The sequence below is a fragment of the Hippoglossus stenolepis genome, chromosome 8 (genome assembly GCF_022539355.2).
Source record: "Hippoglossus stenolepis isolate QCI-W04-F060 chromosome 8, HSTE1.2, whole genome shotgun sequence".
Lineage (NCBI taxonomy): Eukaryota > Metazoa > Chordata > Actinopteri > Pleuronectiformes > Pleuronectidae > Hippoglossus > Hippoglossus stenolepis.
This window is the reverse complement of record NC_061490.1, coordinates 21,825,095-21,840,727: the sequence shown is the minus strand read 5'-3', so window position 1 is coordinate 21,840,727 and position 15,633 is coordinate 21,825,095. Positions and strand designations below refer to the sequence as shown.

Below are 15,633 nucleotides of genomic sequence, written 5' to 3'. Positions count from 1 at the left end.
CTTATCCCCTTGACTTTAAGCTGCAGGCACATTGCACAGATGTTCAACACCAGCCCGACACACAGCGAATACTGAGGCCGAGGTCGAGCTGTTGTCTTTTGTTCACGTGGAAAAACAGAGCTCAGAACACACCTTCTCCTCCCTGCAGCAAAACCAGGGAGTCGTTCCCCAGAGCGTTGAAAGCAAAGCAGATCACAGTGAGGGGTTGGTCCATGTGGCCCCTCAGAGTCGCCGTTAGCACGTGAGGCTCTGATGTCACAGACACGTTGTAATCATGAGGGGGAACCGACCCGTTAACGCTCCAGGTGACTGCAGGTTTGGGGTTGGAGGTAACCGAACACCGACACAGCACCTCGAACTCCTCTACGACACAGGTGGAGGAGAGTTGGACGATGGCTGGTTTATCTGGAGGAGAGAAAGGATGAACCTTAAACTCTTTCAACGCAACAATATGTAACTTCTGCCACTAAGGGTCACTCAATCAAAACAATAACAGAAGATTAAGACGGTTAAAGAACAGGGTAAAGAGGATATAAACATGTGCAGGTAACTTTTGTCTACAAATTCATGGTCATTGAAAGGTAGGATTACATTGTATGTTCAATGGCGTGGGGCGGGACTCTCCTCGACCAATCAGGTTGTGAGCGGAGCAGCGGACCTTCATGTCTCGAGTCACGTTGTACACCCGGACTGAGTGTGTGCGCTGCCGGAGGTGCACCGTACGGCCGTGTTGAGTGTAGGACCAGTGGTACTGTGACACTGGAGGATCAGCTTTACATGAGCAAACCAGCAGTGCATTACCCCCCTCGAGCACCATCAAGGACTGGACCTGCACCTTCACCTCTTTTGGGGGAACTACAGAGCGTAAAAACACAAAGACATTTCTCTTAGAGCAAACTAAACCAAGACACACAAAGATAAACATCCGAGCTGTGCTTACATGTCACGTGTAGATCCCTCGAAGTGGCCATTGATCTGGCTCCAGGGAAGGTGACCTCGCATCTGAGCCTGGGCTTCACCTGGTGTGACACAGTAAACGACAGCGGGGCCAGTAACATCAGCCTGTTGGGCTCCGGGCGGAGTGTCAGCACCTCCCCAGGCTCGGTGCTGTTCAGCTGGGCTCCTCTCTCCCAGCTCCACTGCAGGGTTGGAGGTCTGGAGGGGCAGTGATAGCTGACGGAGCAGTTCAAGGTGACCAGCTCTCCTTCTGTGGCTGCCAACCTCCCGCTGATGACAGGAGCCTCAGGAGTGTCTGTCAGCGAAGAAAATCTCCATCATGATTGTGTTTCACTAACGCTGTGTGTTTTATTAAACACATATAATAATTCTACACAACCATCACAGGGAATCTACCACAGAAGACATTTGTCCCAGATTTCCATTTTTATAGTCAATTTAATCATTGTGCAATTTTAGCCTATTTAAGGTGTTTATTTTTTTATTATATTTAAGGAGAAATATGATTTATCTTTCCTCAAGTGTGTCATACAGGCTTTTTGTGTATGCAAAAGTTCTGCAAAGTTAAAAAGGCAAAGCATTTGCATAATGTACGCTTTGCCTCAAGACACGCCCACTAACAAACCCAGCTGTTTCAGCTGGCCAATCAGAGCAGACTGGAATTTATAAGGCAAGGGCCTCAAAGAGCGAGGGGCTAAAACCAAGTGTTTCAGACAGAGGCTGAAAAGAGGAGCTGCAGCAATGACAGTGATGTCTTCTCTGAACATTAGAGCACGAAAACCTTTTCAAGAAATAACACAAATTAAAATGAACCCGATTATGAGTATATGTCTCATTTAAAGTTAAATTTTGTTCTGTGCAATGTCTTCCCTATACTCACCAACAACATCCAAATTGAAGCTGCTTGATTTTCCCCAGAGTAAGTCATCGCCTGTCTTCAGAGCCACCTCGAACATGCGTGAGTCATCCAGGCTGATCCTCTCTATCTTCACCGAGCAGTCTCCAGCTGAGATTCGCCCAAAGAGGGATGCGCGGCCTTGGAAATCCCTGCTCACTTGACCCCTGTCCTCGCTGTTGAAAGCAGTGCTCCGCAGAGAGAATAAATGGCCACCGCCTCGGAACCTCAGTCGGACGTCCACCCTGTCCTTCCTCCCCCTGAGAGGATGAGGAGCCAGAGGAGTGAAAGAGCAGGGAATCACCACGCAGGATCCCACCAGAGCCTGGACACGGTCAGGGACCGAGGGCACAGGAGAGACAGCCTGGACCCCCCTCCACACGGCTGCTGTTGTGTCGGACAACAGAAAAATAATTTACCAAGGAGGATCAGTTAAAGTTTTATTATAGGTTTAGGCTTTAATGAATGGAGACAATAGGCTAAATTGAAAGTTATCCAACCATTTAATTCCATGTCCAATTCTTTCCATTTTAATTTGAGGAGCTGTGGCGCAAAAGACGTTCCCAAGAGTGTGACCAATTAAAAAGTTTGCAGTCTTCACGGTCAATAAAAATATTACTTAATGAATCCTTTAAAAGAAGACAGGTCGGCATATGCACATTTCATTTTGCACGAAGTTGGAATTGTTGAATTTTACTGCACAGTCTGCAAATGCACAACATGACCCACGGACGTTTTGCAACAGATGTAAATTTAGAAAAAGGGAAGCTGGCAAATGCTCTATTGTCTCTGGAGCTAATCTACAACCACAAGCTTTTCTTATTATGTGGATATTATGCAGTCAAATAAGAAAAGAAAAAGTCTTTATTTCAAGGCACGTTTGCATATATATTATCAAACTCATCAGATTCGTGTAGATGACACACAAGCATATCATTTTTAAAGCAATATAAATTATTCCTATCTTTGGATGGAATATCATTGTCCAGTAGGAGACATTGCCAGATAAAAAGAATAAGAATGTCTACTTGTATCACATTAAAAGTTATGGTACATTTAGTGGTCTCAAGTCGTAACTTCATAGTGAGAATAATAAAGGTCCCTGAAATTTACACTTAAATCACAGTAAATGCATAAAAAAATCATACATATTGGATTGAATAACTCACCAAAAATCAGCGGACACAGAAGAAAGACAGTGTCCACATGCATGTCTGCAACCCTGCTCTGCGAGCACAGACACAGGGACGGCAGAACGCAGGGGCAAAGAGGGGGAAGTGGGATTATTTCATGTGTTCCTGCTGTAACTTCACCTTGACGCCCACTCTTTAACCCCCAATCTTATGTTTGTGTAGTAGTTAATTCCTATAAGTTAAATTCTAATAGCAGACAGTATCGTATTATACTTATTTAATTATGGACTTGCAAATGATTCAAACATTTCAAATGTGGTGGAGCTAGGAATTGTTTGCTAGGGAAAGAAAGACCTCAGCAAGTATTTGTGAGAGGACACATGACAACGTGTGAGTCACTCTCATGCTGTTTGCCATTTCCTCAAAGCCCGATGCGACTCGTTTCTGATTCCCTCTGTCAACACAGACAGTCTCAAATAAACTACAAAAGTAGCAGCGATAAAAGCTCCACAGAAAGTTGAATAAAAGAGAGTATTGATTAACTTCAGCCTGACAACAATCTACTGCAGTGCTGCTGAAGATGGGCATCACATCAATAACTTTTGTATTCCAACAACAGACTGTTAAGAAAGAGCAAACAATCTGTTTCAACACAGTGAAAATATATACAAATTGAAAAAACACTGTTTTGAAATGAATTTGATGTTTCTTTGAGTTTTTAAGGGTATTTACAGGATCATTACTGCGCAGATCTGCAGGTCTGGGTACAAAGACACTGCAGGAATGACAGGGACAGTAACAGAAGGAAAAAGTAGAAGGTGTGGTTGCGTTAATATACTTGATGATTATAAGTATATGTATAAAAAGGAGCATCAGAAAGGTGAATAATATAATTACACAAAACCTTACTGTACACAGTGAAGGACAAAAGGCAATACATTTCAGTGGCTGAGCAGCAGAGGTGTTAGAGGATCATTAACGGTGTACAGGGTGCAATCAATGCGATGCCCTGCCAAGTCATTTTTGCTGACTTTGGGATGGAAGGAGTGTAAAATTAATAAAAGCCTGTTCAGCTCAGCTATAAACGAAATGTCTTCACAACGACCTGGTGAATTGCTGTGAAATTAGTCTCAGACATTTATGCCCCACTCTGGATGAAGTGTAACGACTTTGACGATCTCCTAACTTTTCATTTAGTGACATCATCGGGTCTAAAACTTTGGTCTTGAAAAAGCAAATGACACTTCTATTAGGCTAATACAACTGTGTAAGTATGCTTTCAAGCTAAGATGGTTAACATTTGAGCAAAGCCCAGAACTATGCACAGCCTCATTCAGCTGCGAGTGAGAAAAATCCTCAGGCAAAACAGTTTCTTAAATCCAAAGCATGGAACCCAACAAATAAAGATGAGATGGTCATGTTGTACCTTATATCATGTGTGTTTACAATATGATCCACAGATTAGAAGTGTAAAGGGCCTATAGCTAAACTACTCCAATGGAAGAGCAAGGGTGTCACCCAGTCTCCTGATGTTAGGGGTATGGATGTATATATTCATTTTTAGAGTATCATTACATTATTTCTATTTTGTTGTTAAACGTGTATGATTGACAAAAAGAAAGCCAACAATTACCAACGCTGTTCATTACTATTTACTACTTATACAGAAAGTCATAAATAGGGAGCACTATGTACATTGTTTGATAAAATGTACTCAGTAAAAAGTGAGTTTGCAATTAAGTTACTGATGTAATCTTCATTTATTCCTAAACACAGAGCTTGATAAGAGGAAAACAGAATCCACTTTCAAATCTATCTATTTTCTCACAGCTGATTTGGTGAATTGTACCAGAAGCACAGACAATCAGCAATCCTCAGTAGATTCCCATTATCACACAGACATCAACCTGCTGAGGAAGATCCCGGATACGATAGAAGGCTCTGGATCAGCTGTTAAACAGGCCTCATGGTGGGACTGATTTGTCAGCGACTTTTGCAAAGGTCATGTTTTAAAACGACAACTGCAACCCCATCTGCCATCATGTATGATTTAAGAACAGACATACTAATTGAACAATCGAGAGAGTGATGAAATCGTGTATTGCATTGATGTGCAATACATGAACTGCTGATCTGAGGACATCTTCTGCTGCTGCTTCATACAATAAGCTCCTTGTCGTAGTTGCAGCCTCAGAGCAGTATTGACTTGAATTACATGCTCAGAACAGTTGGAGTCGGCCATGTTTATTCCCTGTCGCAGTGAAACTGATGCTAATGTAGACAGTGCTATCAGGAAGCGAAACCAATATTGATGACATGGAACTGCAGAGAGAGATGTCCTTAATCGATTCTCTATGTGGAAAATAATCTGTGTATTTTAAATTATTGCGTAGGTGTAAATAAGAATAAATGTAAACCCATGGCCTGATGAAATCCAAACCTAATTATCATGTTTAGAGTTTATATAATGGGAGGAGGTTCTTTATTAACACGTATGAAAGTCACAATGAACCTGCTGTTTTGCATCCATTAGAATAGGTACAGAAGAGTTTGACTCACTTGTTTGACTCTTTGCAGATATCTTTTTATATCAGCTCATTCTTGAAAGCACGAGGCACAGCAAGGAAAAAACATAGAGCTCTAGTTTCTTCCTTGAAGCCTCAACATTTTCAAAACGTTGTTTATTAGGTAAGTAGATATATGTTTACCTTATCAACATTTTTCGACATCTGGTGTTTGGAGTCTGAGATTGAGAGCTTGGCTCATTTGTTTTGCAGTTTTTCTGTATTGATTTTATGATGTTTGTTTACTTAATTCATTCTTGTATAAAAAAAAGAAACTGACACTTAAAGATAGAGCTTTAATTTCTAGATTTGCAGTATATATTCAAGAAGCAGCCTTTCATAGGGTATAACGTTTTAAACGCAATGATGGTTGTTACTACATACTATAGTCTCGTTAGTCTATAAAATGTACGACATGACAGCTCCCAGAAGTGAAGCCAAATCATCTCGATTGTCACCTGGTGGGTGAACCAAGCTAAAAAGTCAAAGTACACGTTAATTATATTTTGCTCATAATTGATTAGCAACTAGTAGAACACCTGTGTCGGCAGAACTTCGATACCGCTGCTCTTTACCTCAATCACCACTGCGCCGACTTTGCCGTCAAAAGTGAGGTCAAAAGCGTAAGATGGCAGCCCCCATATGAGGCATAATTTAGTTTCAGTTTAAATCAGAAGTAAAGTATTGTACATTTTTATATGCAGCCTATCATTCCGACATTTTGATTGATGTTTGTTCACTTCCTTTGGTTCAGGTCCGTAGACAATGGTGAGCAGCAAGGTGATTCTCTCGGTGTACATAATTACCTTCGTGATTGGCTTCCCAGCCAACCTCCTGGCTCTCTATGCCTTCAGTGTCAAGATCCATGTCAAGGCAAATCCAACAGACATCCTGCTACTCAATCTGACCGTCTCCGACCTGCTCTTCTTGATCATCCTTCCTCTCAAGATGTACGAGGCCAAGTCAGGCATGACGTGGAATCTGCCCCGCTTCCTGTGCTCCCTCACCGCCTTCACCTTCTTCTCCACCATCTACACCAGCTCCTTGTTGCTGATGGCTGTCAGTCTGGTTCGCTACATTGCACTCGCTTTCCCTATCACCTATCATCAGCTGAACAAACCTGTGTATGCAGTAGTGTTGAGTGCAGTCATTTGGCTGATCTCCTCAGCAAACTGCACTATCAAATTCATCACCCTGCACCACCCATCCCTAGCCAACAAAACCCCTGAAGGCCATGCTTGCTATGAGAACTTTACGGAGAAGCAGCTGGATGTCCTCCTACCGATACGTTTGGAGTATTTCTTTGTCCTCTGCCTTGTACCTCTTGTAATTTGTGTTTACTGCTACGTGCAATGCATCTTGATCGTGTACAGCCGCCCCAGGATATCCCGCATGCAGAAGCAGAAAGCCATCGGTATGGCCTTGGGGACTCTAGCCGTGTTCCTCATTTGCGTGCTACCATACAATATCTCTCATTTAGTGGGTTTCATTGAGGGTAAGAGCCCAGAATGGAGGTACTACGTTTTGCTGCTTAGCACCTTCAACACCTGCATTGATCCCATTATCTTCTACTTTTCTTCCTCTAGCTTCCACTGCAACAGTAAAAAGTCAATTTTCAGGAAACGTACACTCACTGTTTCAGAGTTACAAAGGCCGGGCACAGGCTCTAACCCAGGGTAAAAGACACTGTCCAGCTTTAATGATATTATTGTACTGTATATTATTCCATTCATTATCCATCTATTACCTCTCCCGCTTATCTTGGAGCCAATCCCAGCCAACATTGAGCAAGAAGTACCAAATGCTTCAGAAGTTGTTTTAACTCAAGCTTAAATTTCACATTTATTTTATCTTTATAAAACAATGTCTTAAAAAATCTGCACTGTGATCTGATCCTGTTGAAAGTGACTGTGTTGCTTTTGAAAAACAATGTAGAGCCTTTAAAAAAAAAAATGCAGAGACATTATATTTGCATATGCAAAATTCCAAATTTTATTATTTCACAGTTAGTTGTCTAATTTTTTCATGGGAATTCAAATCATTTGCGCCCTTGACACAGTAGTTTGTGTTTACTTTAACGCGGGCCAGCCACTCTTCTGCACTCATGCATTCTGTAGGCACACATGTAGAATATACCTGCAACAAAAAACAAAACAAAAGTCAGAAATAAAGTGATGTGCCACAAAGGCATTTTCTTCAGCACACAGATATGTCAAGTACAAGATAGTGGCACAATAACAAGTTATAGACAGAAAATATATTTTTTAAAGGAAAAGATTTCTTTTTTCTCTTAGTTATCCAGTATATCTGAAGCTTATTGTGTGAGTTTGATAATATGTGTGTCTATTGAGACTATATCGAGGGGTATTTCCAACAGCCTCTTTAACAATTGTTATGAATAAAGCTTTGGGAAAATGACAGAAATATATGTGACAGCAGCTTATTTTTTTTACTTTATCATTTGTTTCTCGTGAACAGACAGAGTTGTAATATTCAAGGAGGAATTCAAACTGATTTAGTTGACTCTGTTGGGACCTGGTATTTGTGAACTACAGTTCGGCCTACATGTGTAGTCAAACCCTGGACACACATTCTTTGTTCTGGAGACGAACCAGAGCCTCCAGAACTCAGTCTCCCAGGGTGCTTCAACTTCACACCGAGGTGTGAAAACTGACCGGGGACACAAGTTTCAACAAGTATGGGTCACTCTGGGCCCCATGACCCATGAGGTCACCAGGCCAATATAAGCCCAGTTCTCACCCCCTTCTTCCTCTTTCTACTCAACCCTCCGAGAGGAGCCCACCTCTCTGTCTGCTCAACTTCAAAGGAGGAGAGGTGCAGCTTGCAGCTCACCTCACCAGGGAAACCTCCTCCCAATCCAAGCTCTACCAACCTTCAAGCAGGCCTGATTGGAGCAGACTGCTAAAACCTTCCAAAAGGCAGCGCCGCGAGTGCCTGCCTAAGAACTTCAGCAAAAGAGCTGCATCGTACAGCAGAACCACAAAAACAGGAGCCACAAAACCAGCAAGACGACTTCACTGGACTTCAAACAGCACATCAACCTTTTTTCCCTTTTCATGGACGGGTAACACAACTGGGCTTAATAATTATACTAGGCTAAGCAAAGACTGTTTATTCGATTCCGTGTGATGTTTATAAGTTTGATGTGTTGCTCTGATACTTTAGTTATAAGTTATTTCAAAGTTAATGTTATGTTATGATCTTCACAGTCTTTCTTTGCATGAACTAGCTACTTCTCTAACTTGGCACCAACACAAACACACGCATATCTCCCCACACATCTCTCTACCCCTGCCGCATGTCGTATACCTTCCAAGGGGGATCCGTTATCTAAATAGTGGCCTGCCGCCATTTTGAAAGCACACTCACACACACAGACAAACACCTGCATACTCACATACACATCTGTATATAGTAAGTACACCTTTAGTAATTTGTGTTTTTATACTTTATTATCTTCATAATAAATGTTTTTCTGTCACAAATGTTGTTTTAATGAATGTTGCACAAGTGTGAATTTTGCCAACCTCTAAACTGTCAAGAACTCTATATCCTTCAACTTTGCTAACTATCTATATGGTAATTTTGTTTATAGTTATGAATTAATTGTTACTCAGAGTTCCAAATTTGTAGACAATCAATAAATTTGCTATCTTTTCCCTTCCTTTGAAGGGTGGTGCCCCGAGGTAACTTTCATCAATTAAAGTTATTATTTAAAATTAATATTTGTAATATTAAAGTTTAATATTTATTTTCATAACCAATTTATTGAATGCCGAAAGGCACAACATTTAATGGTGTCACGTTTAATGTATCAATTGCACAACAACTATCAGCAAGAAACAGTTATTACAGTGAAGTTGACTGCACCTGTGTATTGGACCCATCCCAGTATGTAGGACCAGGAAAAGCGACAGTCTGTAATACAAAGGTCATTTCAGGTGAAGTTCACACTGTGCACCAATAGTTTCTGCAACAGGCCGACTGGACTGTTACTGTACATGATAGTCAAATTCACCACAAAACACATCATTAATGCCCGATGTGATATTTGGGTACTGTGTAAATTTATTCTGTTGAAGAAGAGATACCTGCAAAAATAATACAAGCCCATCCTCTACTTCTGTACTTCTGTGTTTGTACACAGAGGTCGTCATGAGAGCTTCTGGACAGAGTAATCAAACCAACCACAATAAAATCCACTAATAACAACATGTGTTTTGTTTTTATACCCCCTGCGGCACAAATCACAGATATGTAAATTTCCTCAGCCAACCACACAAAACGTTAATCAGAAAATGACCTGGAAACATCAACTCACAAACAACTAACAATTCTGTGAGAGATGCTGATACAACTGCAGCTTTGTCTTATGAACTGTGTAGCTTTTGAGTATGACGACGACAACAACAACAACAGGATCTGAGGCCAAGTCGACCAGGACGAAAGATTATTGGAAACTTTGCTGATGACCTTGGGTTACTCGAGGCTTACCTGGACCGGGTGGGGGAGATCTTGGCAGACAGAGAACAGAAGGACTCGGTGAAGAATGAAGATGCCCTTCAGTCGGTGCTGAAGAGGTTCCAAGTGGCAGGACAAAAAGTGAAGGGAGAGAATGCAAAGAAAGCCGAGGGGCACAAGTTATGTAAAGTTTTATGAGGGAGGCCAGGGCTCCTTCTTTAGCTCGGAGACATATTGCGCTAAAAAAATCTAAACATTACCAACGCTGTTCATTACTATTTACTACTTATACAGAAAGTCATAAATATGTAGCCATATGTACATTGTTTGATGAAATGTAATCAATAAAAAGTGAGTTTGCAATTAATTTACTGATGTAATCTTCATTTATTCCTCAATGCAGAGCTGATTTGGTGAATTGTACCAGAAGCACAGACAATCAGCAATCCTCAGTAGATCCCCATTTATCACACAGACATCAACCTGTTGAGGAAGATCCCGGATACGATAGAAAGCTCTGGATCAGCTGTTAAACAGGCCTCATGGTGGGACTGATTTCTCAGCGACAACAAGACAGAAGAGAAGCCTCTAAACACCTGAAAGCATCAACTTCATCTGTCATCAAGTAAGATTTAAGAACAGACACAGTAATTGAACAATGGAGAGCACTGAGTGATGAAACCTTTTACTGCACAAGTGTATTGCATTGATGTGCAATACATGACCTGCAGATCTGAGGATATCTTCTTCTGCTGCTGCTTCATACAATAAGCCCCTTGTAGTAGTTGCAGCCTAAGAGCAGTATTGACTTGAATTACATGCTCAGAACAGTTTGAGTCGGCCATGTTTATTCCCTGTTGCAGTGAAACTGATGCTAATGTAGACAGTGCTATCAGGAAGCGAAACCAATATTGATGACACGGAACTGCAGAGAGAGATGTCCTCAATCGATTCTCTATGTGGAAAATTATCTGTGTATTTTAAATTAATGCGTAGGTGTAAATAAGAATAAATGTAGACCCATGGCCTGATGAAATCCCAAACTAATTATCATGTTTAGAGTTTATGTAATGGGAGGAGGTTCTTTATTAACACGTATGAAAGTCAAAATGAACCTGCTGTTTTGCATACATTAGTATCAGTACAGAAGAGTACAGCTTCGACTCACAGCTTTGCAGGTATTGCTTATATCAGCTCATCTTTGAAAGCACGAGGCACAGCAAGTAAAAAACATAGAGCTCAACATTTTCAAAACGTTGTTTATTAGGTAAGTAGATATATGTTTACCTTATCAACCATTTTTCCACATCTGGTGTTTGGAGTCTGAGATTGAGAGCTTGGCTCATTTGTTTTGCAGTTTTTCTGTATTGAGTTTATGATGTTTGTTTACTTAATTCATTCTTGTATAAAAAAAGAAAATGACACTTAAAGATAGAGCTTTAATTTCTAGATTTGCAGTATATATTCAAGAAGTAGCCTTTCATAGGGTATAACCTTTTAAACGCAATGATGGTTGTTAGTACATACTATAGTCTCGTTAGTCTGTAAAATGTACGACATGACAGCTCCCAGAAGTGAAGCCAAATCATCTTGATTGTCACCTGGTGGGTGAACCAAGCTAAAAAGTCAAAGTACACATCGATTACATTTTGCTCACAGATGAGGTTTGTTCAAGTGTTTGTGCAACTTTTTGCGGTAAGTTGGGTTTTAACTCATAATTGATTCTCAACTACTAGAACACCTGTGTCGGCAGAACTTCGATACCGCTGCTCTTTACCACAATCACCACTGCGCAGACTTTGCCGTCAAAAGTGAGGTCAAAAGCGTAAGATGGCAGCCCCCATATGAGGCATAATTTAGTTTCAGTTTAAATCAGTAATAAATTATTGTACATTTTTATATGCAGCCTATCATTCCTACATTTTGATTGATGTTTGTTCACTTCCTTTGGTTCAGGTCCGTAGACAATGGTGAGCAGCGAGGTGATTCTCTCGGTGTACATAATTACCTTCGTGATTGGCTTCCCAGCCAACCTCCTGGCTCTCTATGCCTTCAGTGTCAAGATCCATGTCAAGGCAAATCCAACAGACATCCTGCTACTCAATCTGACCGTCTCCGACCTGCTCTTCTTGATCATCCTTCCTCTCAAGATGTACGAGGCCACGTCGTCAGGCATGACGTGGAATCTGCCCCACTTCCTGTGCTCCCTCACCGCCTTCACCTTCTTCTCCACCATCTACACCAGCTCCTTGTTGCTGATGGCTGTCAGTCTGGTTCGCTACATTGCACTCGCTTTCCCTATCACCTATCATCGGCTAAACAAACCTGTGTATGCAGTAGTGATGGGGGCAGTCATTTGGCTGATCTCCTCAGCAAACTGCAGTATCACTATCATCACCCAGCACCACCCATCCCTGGCCAGCGAAACCCCTGATGGCCATGCCTATGTTTGCTTTGAGAACTTTACGAAGAAGCAGCTGGATGTCCTCCTCCCGATACGTTTGGAGATTTTCTTTGTCCTCTGCCTTGTACCTCTTGTAATTTGTGTTTACTGCTACGTGCAATGCATCTTGATCGTGTACAGCCGCCCCAGGATATCCCGCATGCAGAAGCAGAAAGCCATCGGTATGGCCTTGGGGACTCTAGCCGTGTTCCTCATTTGCGTGCTACCATACAATATCTCTCATTTAGTGGGTTTCATTAAGGGTAAGAGCCCAGAATGGAGGTACTACGTTTTGCTGCTTAGCACCTTCAACACCTGCATTGATCCCATCATCTTCTACTTTTCTTCCTCTAGCTTCCACTGCAACAGTAAAAAGTCAATTTTCAGGAAACGTAGACTCACTGTTTCAGAGTTACAAAGGCCGGGCACAGGCTCTAACCCAGGGTAAAAGACACTGTCCAGCTTTAATGATATTATTGTACTGTATATTATTCCATTTATTATCCATCTATTACCTCTACCGCTTATCTTGGAGCCAATCCTAGCCAACATTGAGCAAATAGTATCATATGATTCAGAAGTTGTTTTTACTCGAGCTTAAATTTCACATTTATTTATCTTTATAAAACAAGGTCTTAAAAAATCTGAAGTGTGATCTGATCCTGTTGAAAGTGACTGTGTTGCTTTTGAAAAACAATGTAGAGCCTTTAAAAAAAAAATGCAGAGACATTATATTTGCATATGCAAAATTCCAAATTTTATTATTTCACAGTTAGTTCTCTATTTTTTAATGGGAATTCAAATCATTTGCGCCCTTGACACAGTAGTTTGTGTTTACTTTAACGCGGGCCAGCCACTCTTCTGCACTCATGCATTCTGTAGGCACACATGTAGAATATACCTGCAACAAAAAACAAAACAAAAGTCAGAAATAAAGTGATGTGCCACAAAGGCATTTTCTTCAGCACACAGATATGTCAAGTACAAGATAGTGGCACAATAACAAGCTATAGACAGAAAATATATTTTTTGAAGGAAAAGATTAATTTTTTCTCATAGTTATCCAGTATATCTGAAGCTTATTGTGTGAGTTTGATAATATGTGTGTCTATTGAGACTATATCGAGGGGTATTTTCAACAGCCTCTTTAACAATTGTTATGAATAAAGCTTTGGGGAAATGACAGAAATATATGTGACAGCAGTTTATTTTTTTACTTTATCATTTGTTTCTCATGAACAGACAGAGTTGTAATATTCAAGGAGGATTTCAAACTGATTTAGTTGACTCTGTTGGGACCTGGTATTTGTGAACTACAGTTCGGCCTACATGTGTAGTCAAACCCTCGCCACACGTTCTTTGTTCTGGAGACGAACCAGAGCCTCCAGAACTCAGTCTCCCAGGGTGCTTCAACTTCACACCGAGGTGTGAAAACTGACCGGGGACACAAGTTTCAACAACTATGGGTCACTCTGGGCCCCATGACCCATGAGGTCACCAGGCCAATATAAGCCCAGTTCTCCCCCCCCTTCTTCCTGTTTCTCCTCAACTCTCCAAGAGGAGCCCACCTCTCTGTCTGCTCAACTTCAAAGGAGGAGAGGTGCAGCTTGCTGCTCACCTCACCAGGGAAACCTCCTCCCAATCCAAGCTCTACCAACCTTCAAGCAGGCCTGACTGGAGCAGCTGCTAAAACCTTCCAAAAGGCAGCGCCGCGAGTGCCTGCCTAAGAACTTCAGCAAAAGAGCTGCATCGTACAGCAGAACCACAAAAACAGGAGCCACAAAACCAGCAAGATGACTTCACTGGACTTCAAACAGCACATCATCCTTTTTTCCCATTTCATGGACGGGTAACACAACTGGGCTTAATAATTATACGAGGCTAAGCAAAGACTGTTTATTCGATTCCGTGTAATGTTTATAAGTTTGATGTGTTGCTGTGATACTTTAGTTATAAGTTATTTCAAAGTTAATGTTAGTTATGTTATGATCTTCACAGTCTTTCTTTGCATGCAACTAGCTACTTTCTCTAACTTGGCACCAACACAAACACACGCATATCTCCCCACACATCTCTCTGACCCCTGCCGCATGTCGTATACCTTCCAAAGGGGGGGGGGGTCCCATTATCTAAATAGTGGCCTGCCGCCATTTTGAAAGCACACTCACACACACAGACACACACACGCATACTCACATACACATCTGTATATAGTAAGTACAACTTTAGTAATTTGTGTTTTTATACTTTATTATCTTCATAATAAATGCTTTTCTTTCAGAAATGTTGTTTTAATGAATGTTGCACAAGTGTAAATTTTGCCAATCTCTACACTGTCAAGAACTCTATATCCTTCAACGTTGCTAACTATCTATATGGTAATTTTGTTTATAGTTATGAATTAATTGTTACTCAGAGTTCCAAATTTGTAGACAATCAATAAATTGGCTATCTTTTCCCTTCCTTTGAAGGGTGGTGCCCCGAGGTAACTTTCATCAATTAAAGTTATTATTTAATATTCATATTTTTAATATTAATGTTCAATATTAATTTTCATAACCAAATTTATTGAATGCCGAAAGGCACACCATTTAATGGTGTCATGTTTAATGTATCAATTGCACAACAACTATCAGCAAGAAACAGTTATTACAGTGAAGTTGACTGCACCTGTGTATTGGACCCATCCCAGTATGTAGGACCAGGAAAAGCGACAGTCTGTAATACAAAGGTCATTTCAGGTGAAGTTCACACTGTGCACCAATAGTTTCTGCAACAGGCCGACTGGACTGTTACTGTACATGATATTCAAATTCACCACAAAACACGTCATTCATGCCCGATGTGATATTTGGGTACTGTGTAAATGTATTCTGTTGAAGAAGAGATACCTGCAAAAATAATACAAGCCCATCCTCCACTTCTGTACTTTTGTGTTTGTACACAGAGGTCGTCATGAGAGCTTCTGGACAGAGTAATCAAACCAACCACAATAAAATCCACTAATAACAACATGTGTTTTGTTTTTATAACCCCTGCGGCACAAATCACAGATATGTAAATTTCCTGAGCCAACCACACAAAACATTAATCAGAAAATGACCTGGGAACATCAACTCACAAACAACTAACAATTCTGTGAGAGATGCTGATACAACT

At 41.0% G+C, this 15,633-nt stretch overlaps 2 protein-coding genes across 2 annotated transcripts in view; both read left to right on the top strand.

Moving 5' to 3' along the window:
• Positions 1-15,633, top strand: part of LOC118113339 (B-cell receptor CD22) — a 1,629,935-nt gene that overhangs the window by 108,600 nt on the left and 1,505,702 nt on the right. The window lies entirely within an intron of this gene.
• Positions 11,180-13,871, top strand: LOC118113384 (free fatty acid receptor 2-like). Its single transcript, XM_035163073.2, has 2 exons — positions 11,180-11,298; positions 11,988-13,871. The coding sequence occupies exon 2, from the start codon at positions 11,999-12,001 to the stop codon at positions 12,920-12,922; it is 924 nt and encodes a 307-aa protein (XP_035018964.2). The 5' UTR covers positions 11,180-11,298; positions 11,988-11,998; the 3' UTR covers positions 12,923-13,871.

Coding starts and splice junctions, on each gene's coding strand:
- LOC118113384 (XM_035163073.2), top strand. CDS start 11,999: ATGGTGAGCAGCGAGGTGATTCTCTCGGTGTACATAATTACCTTCGTG.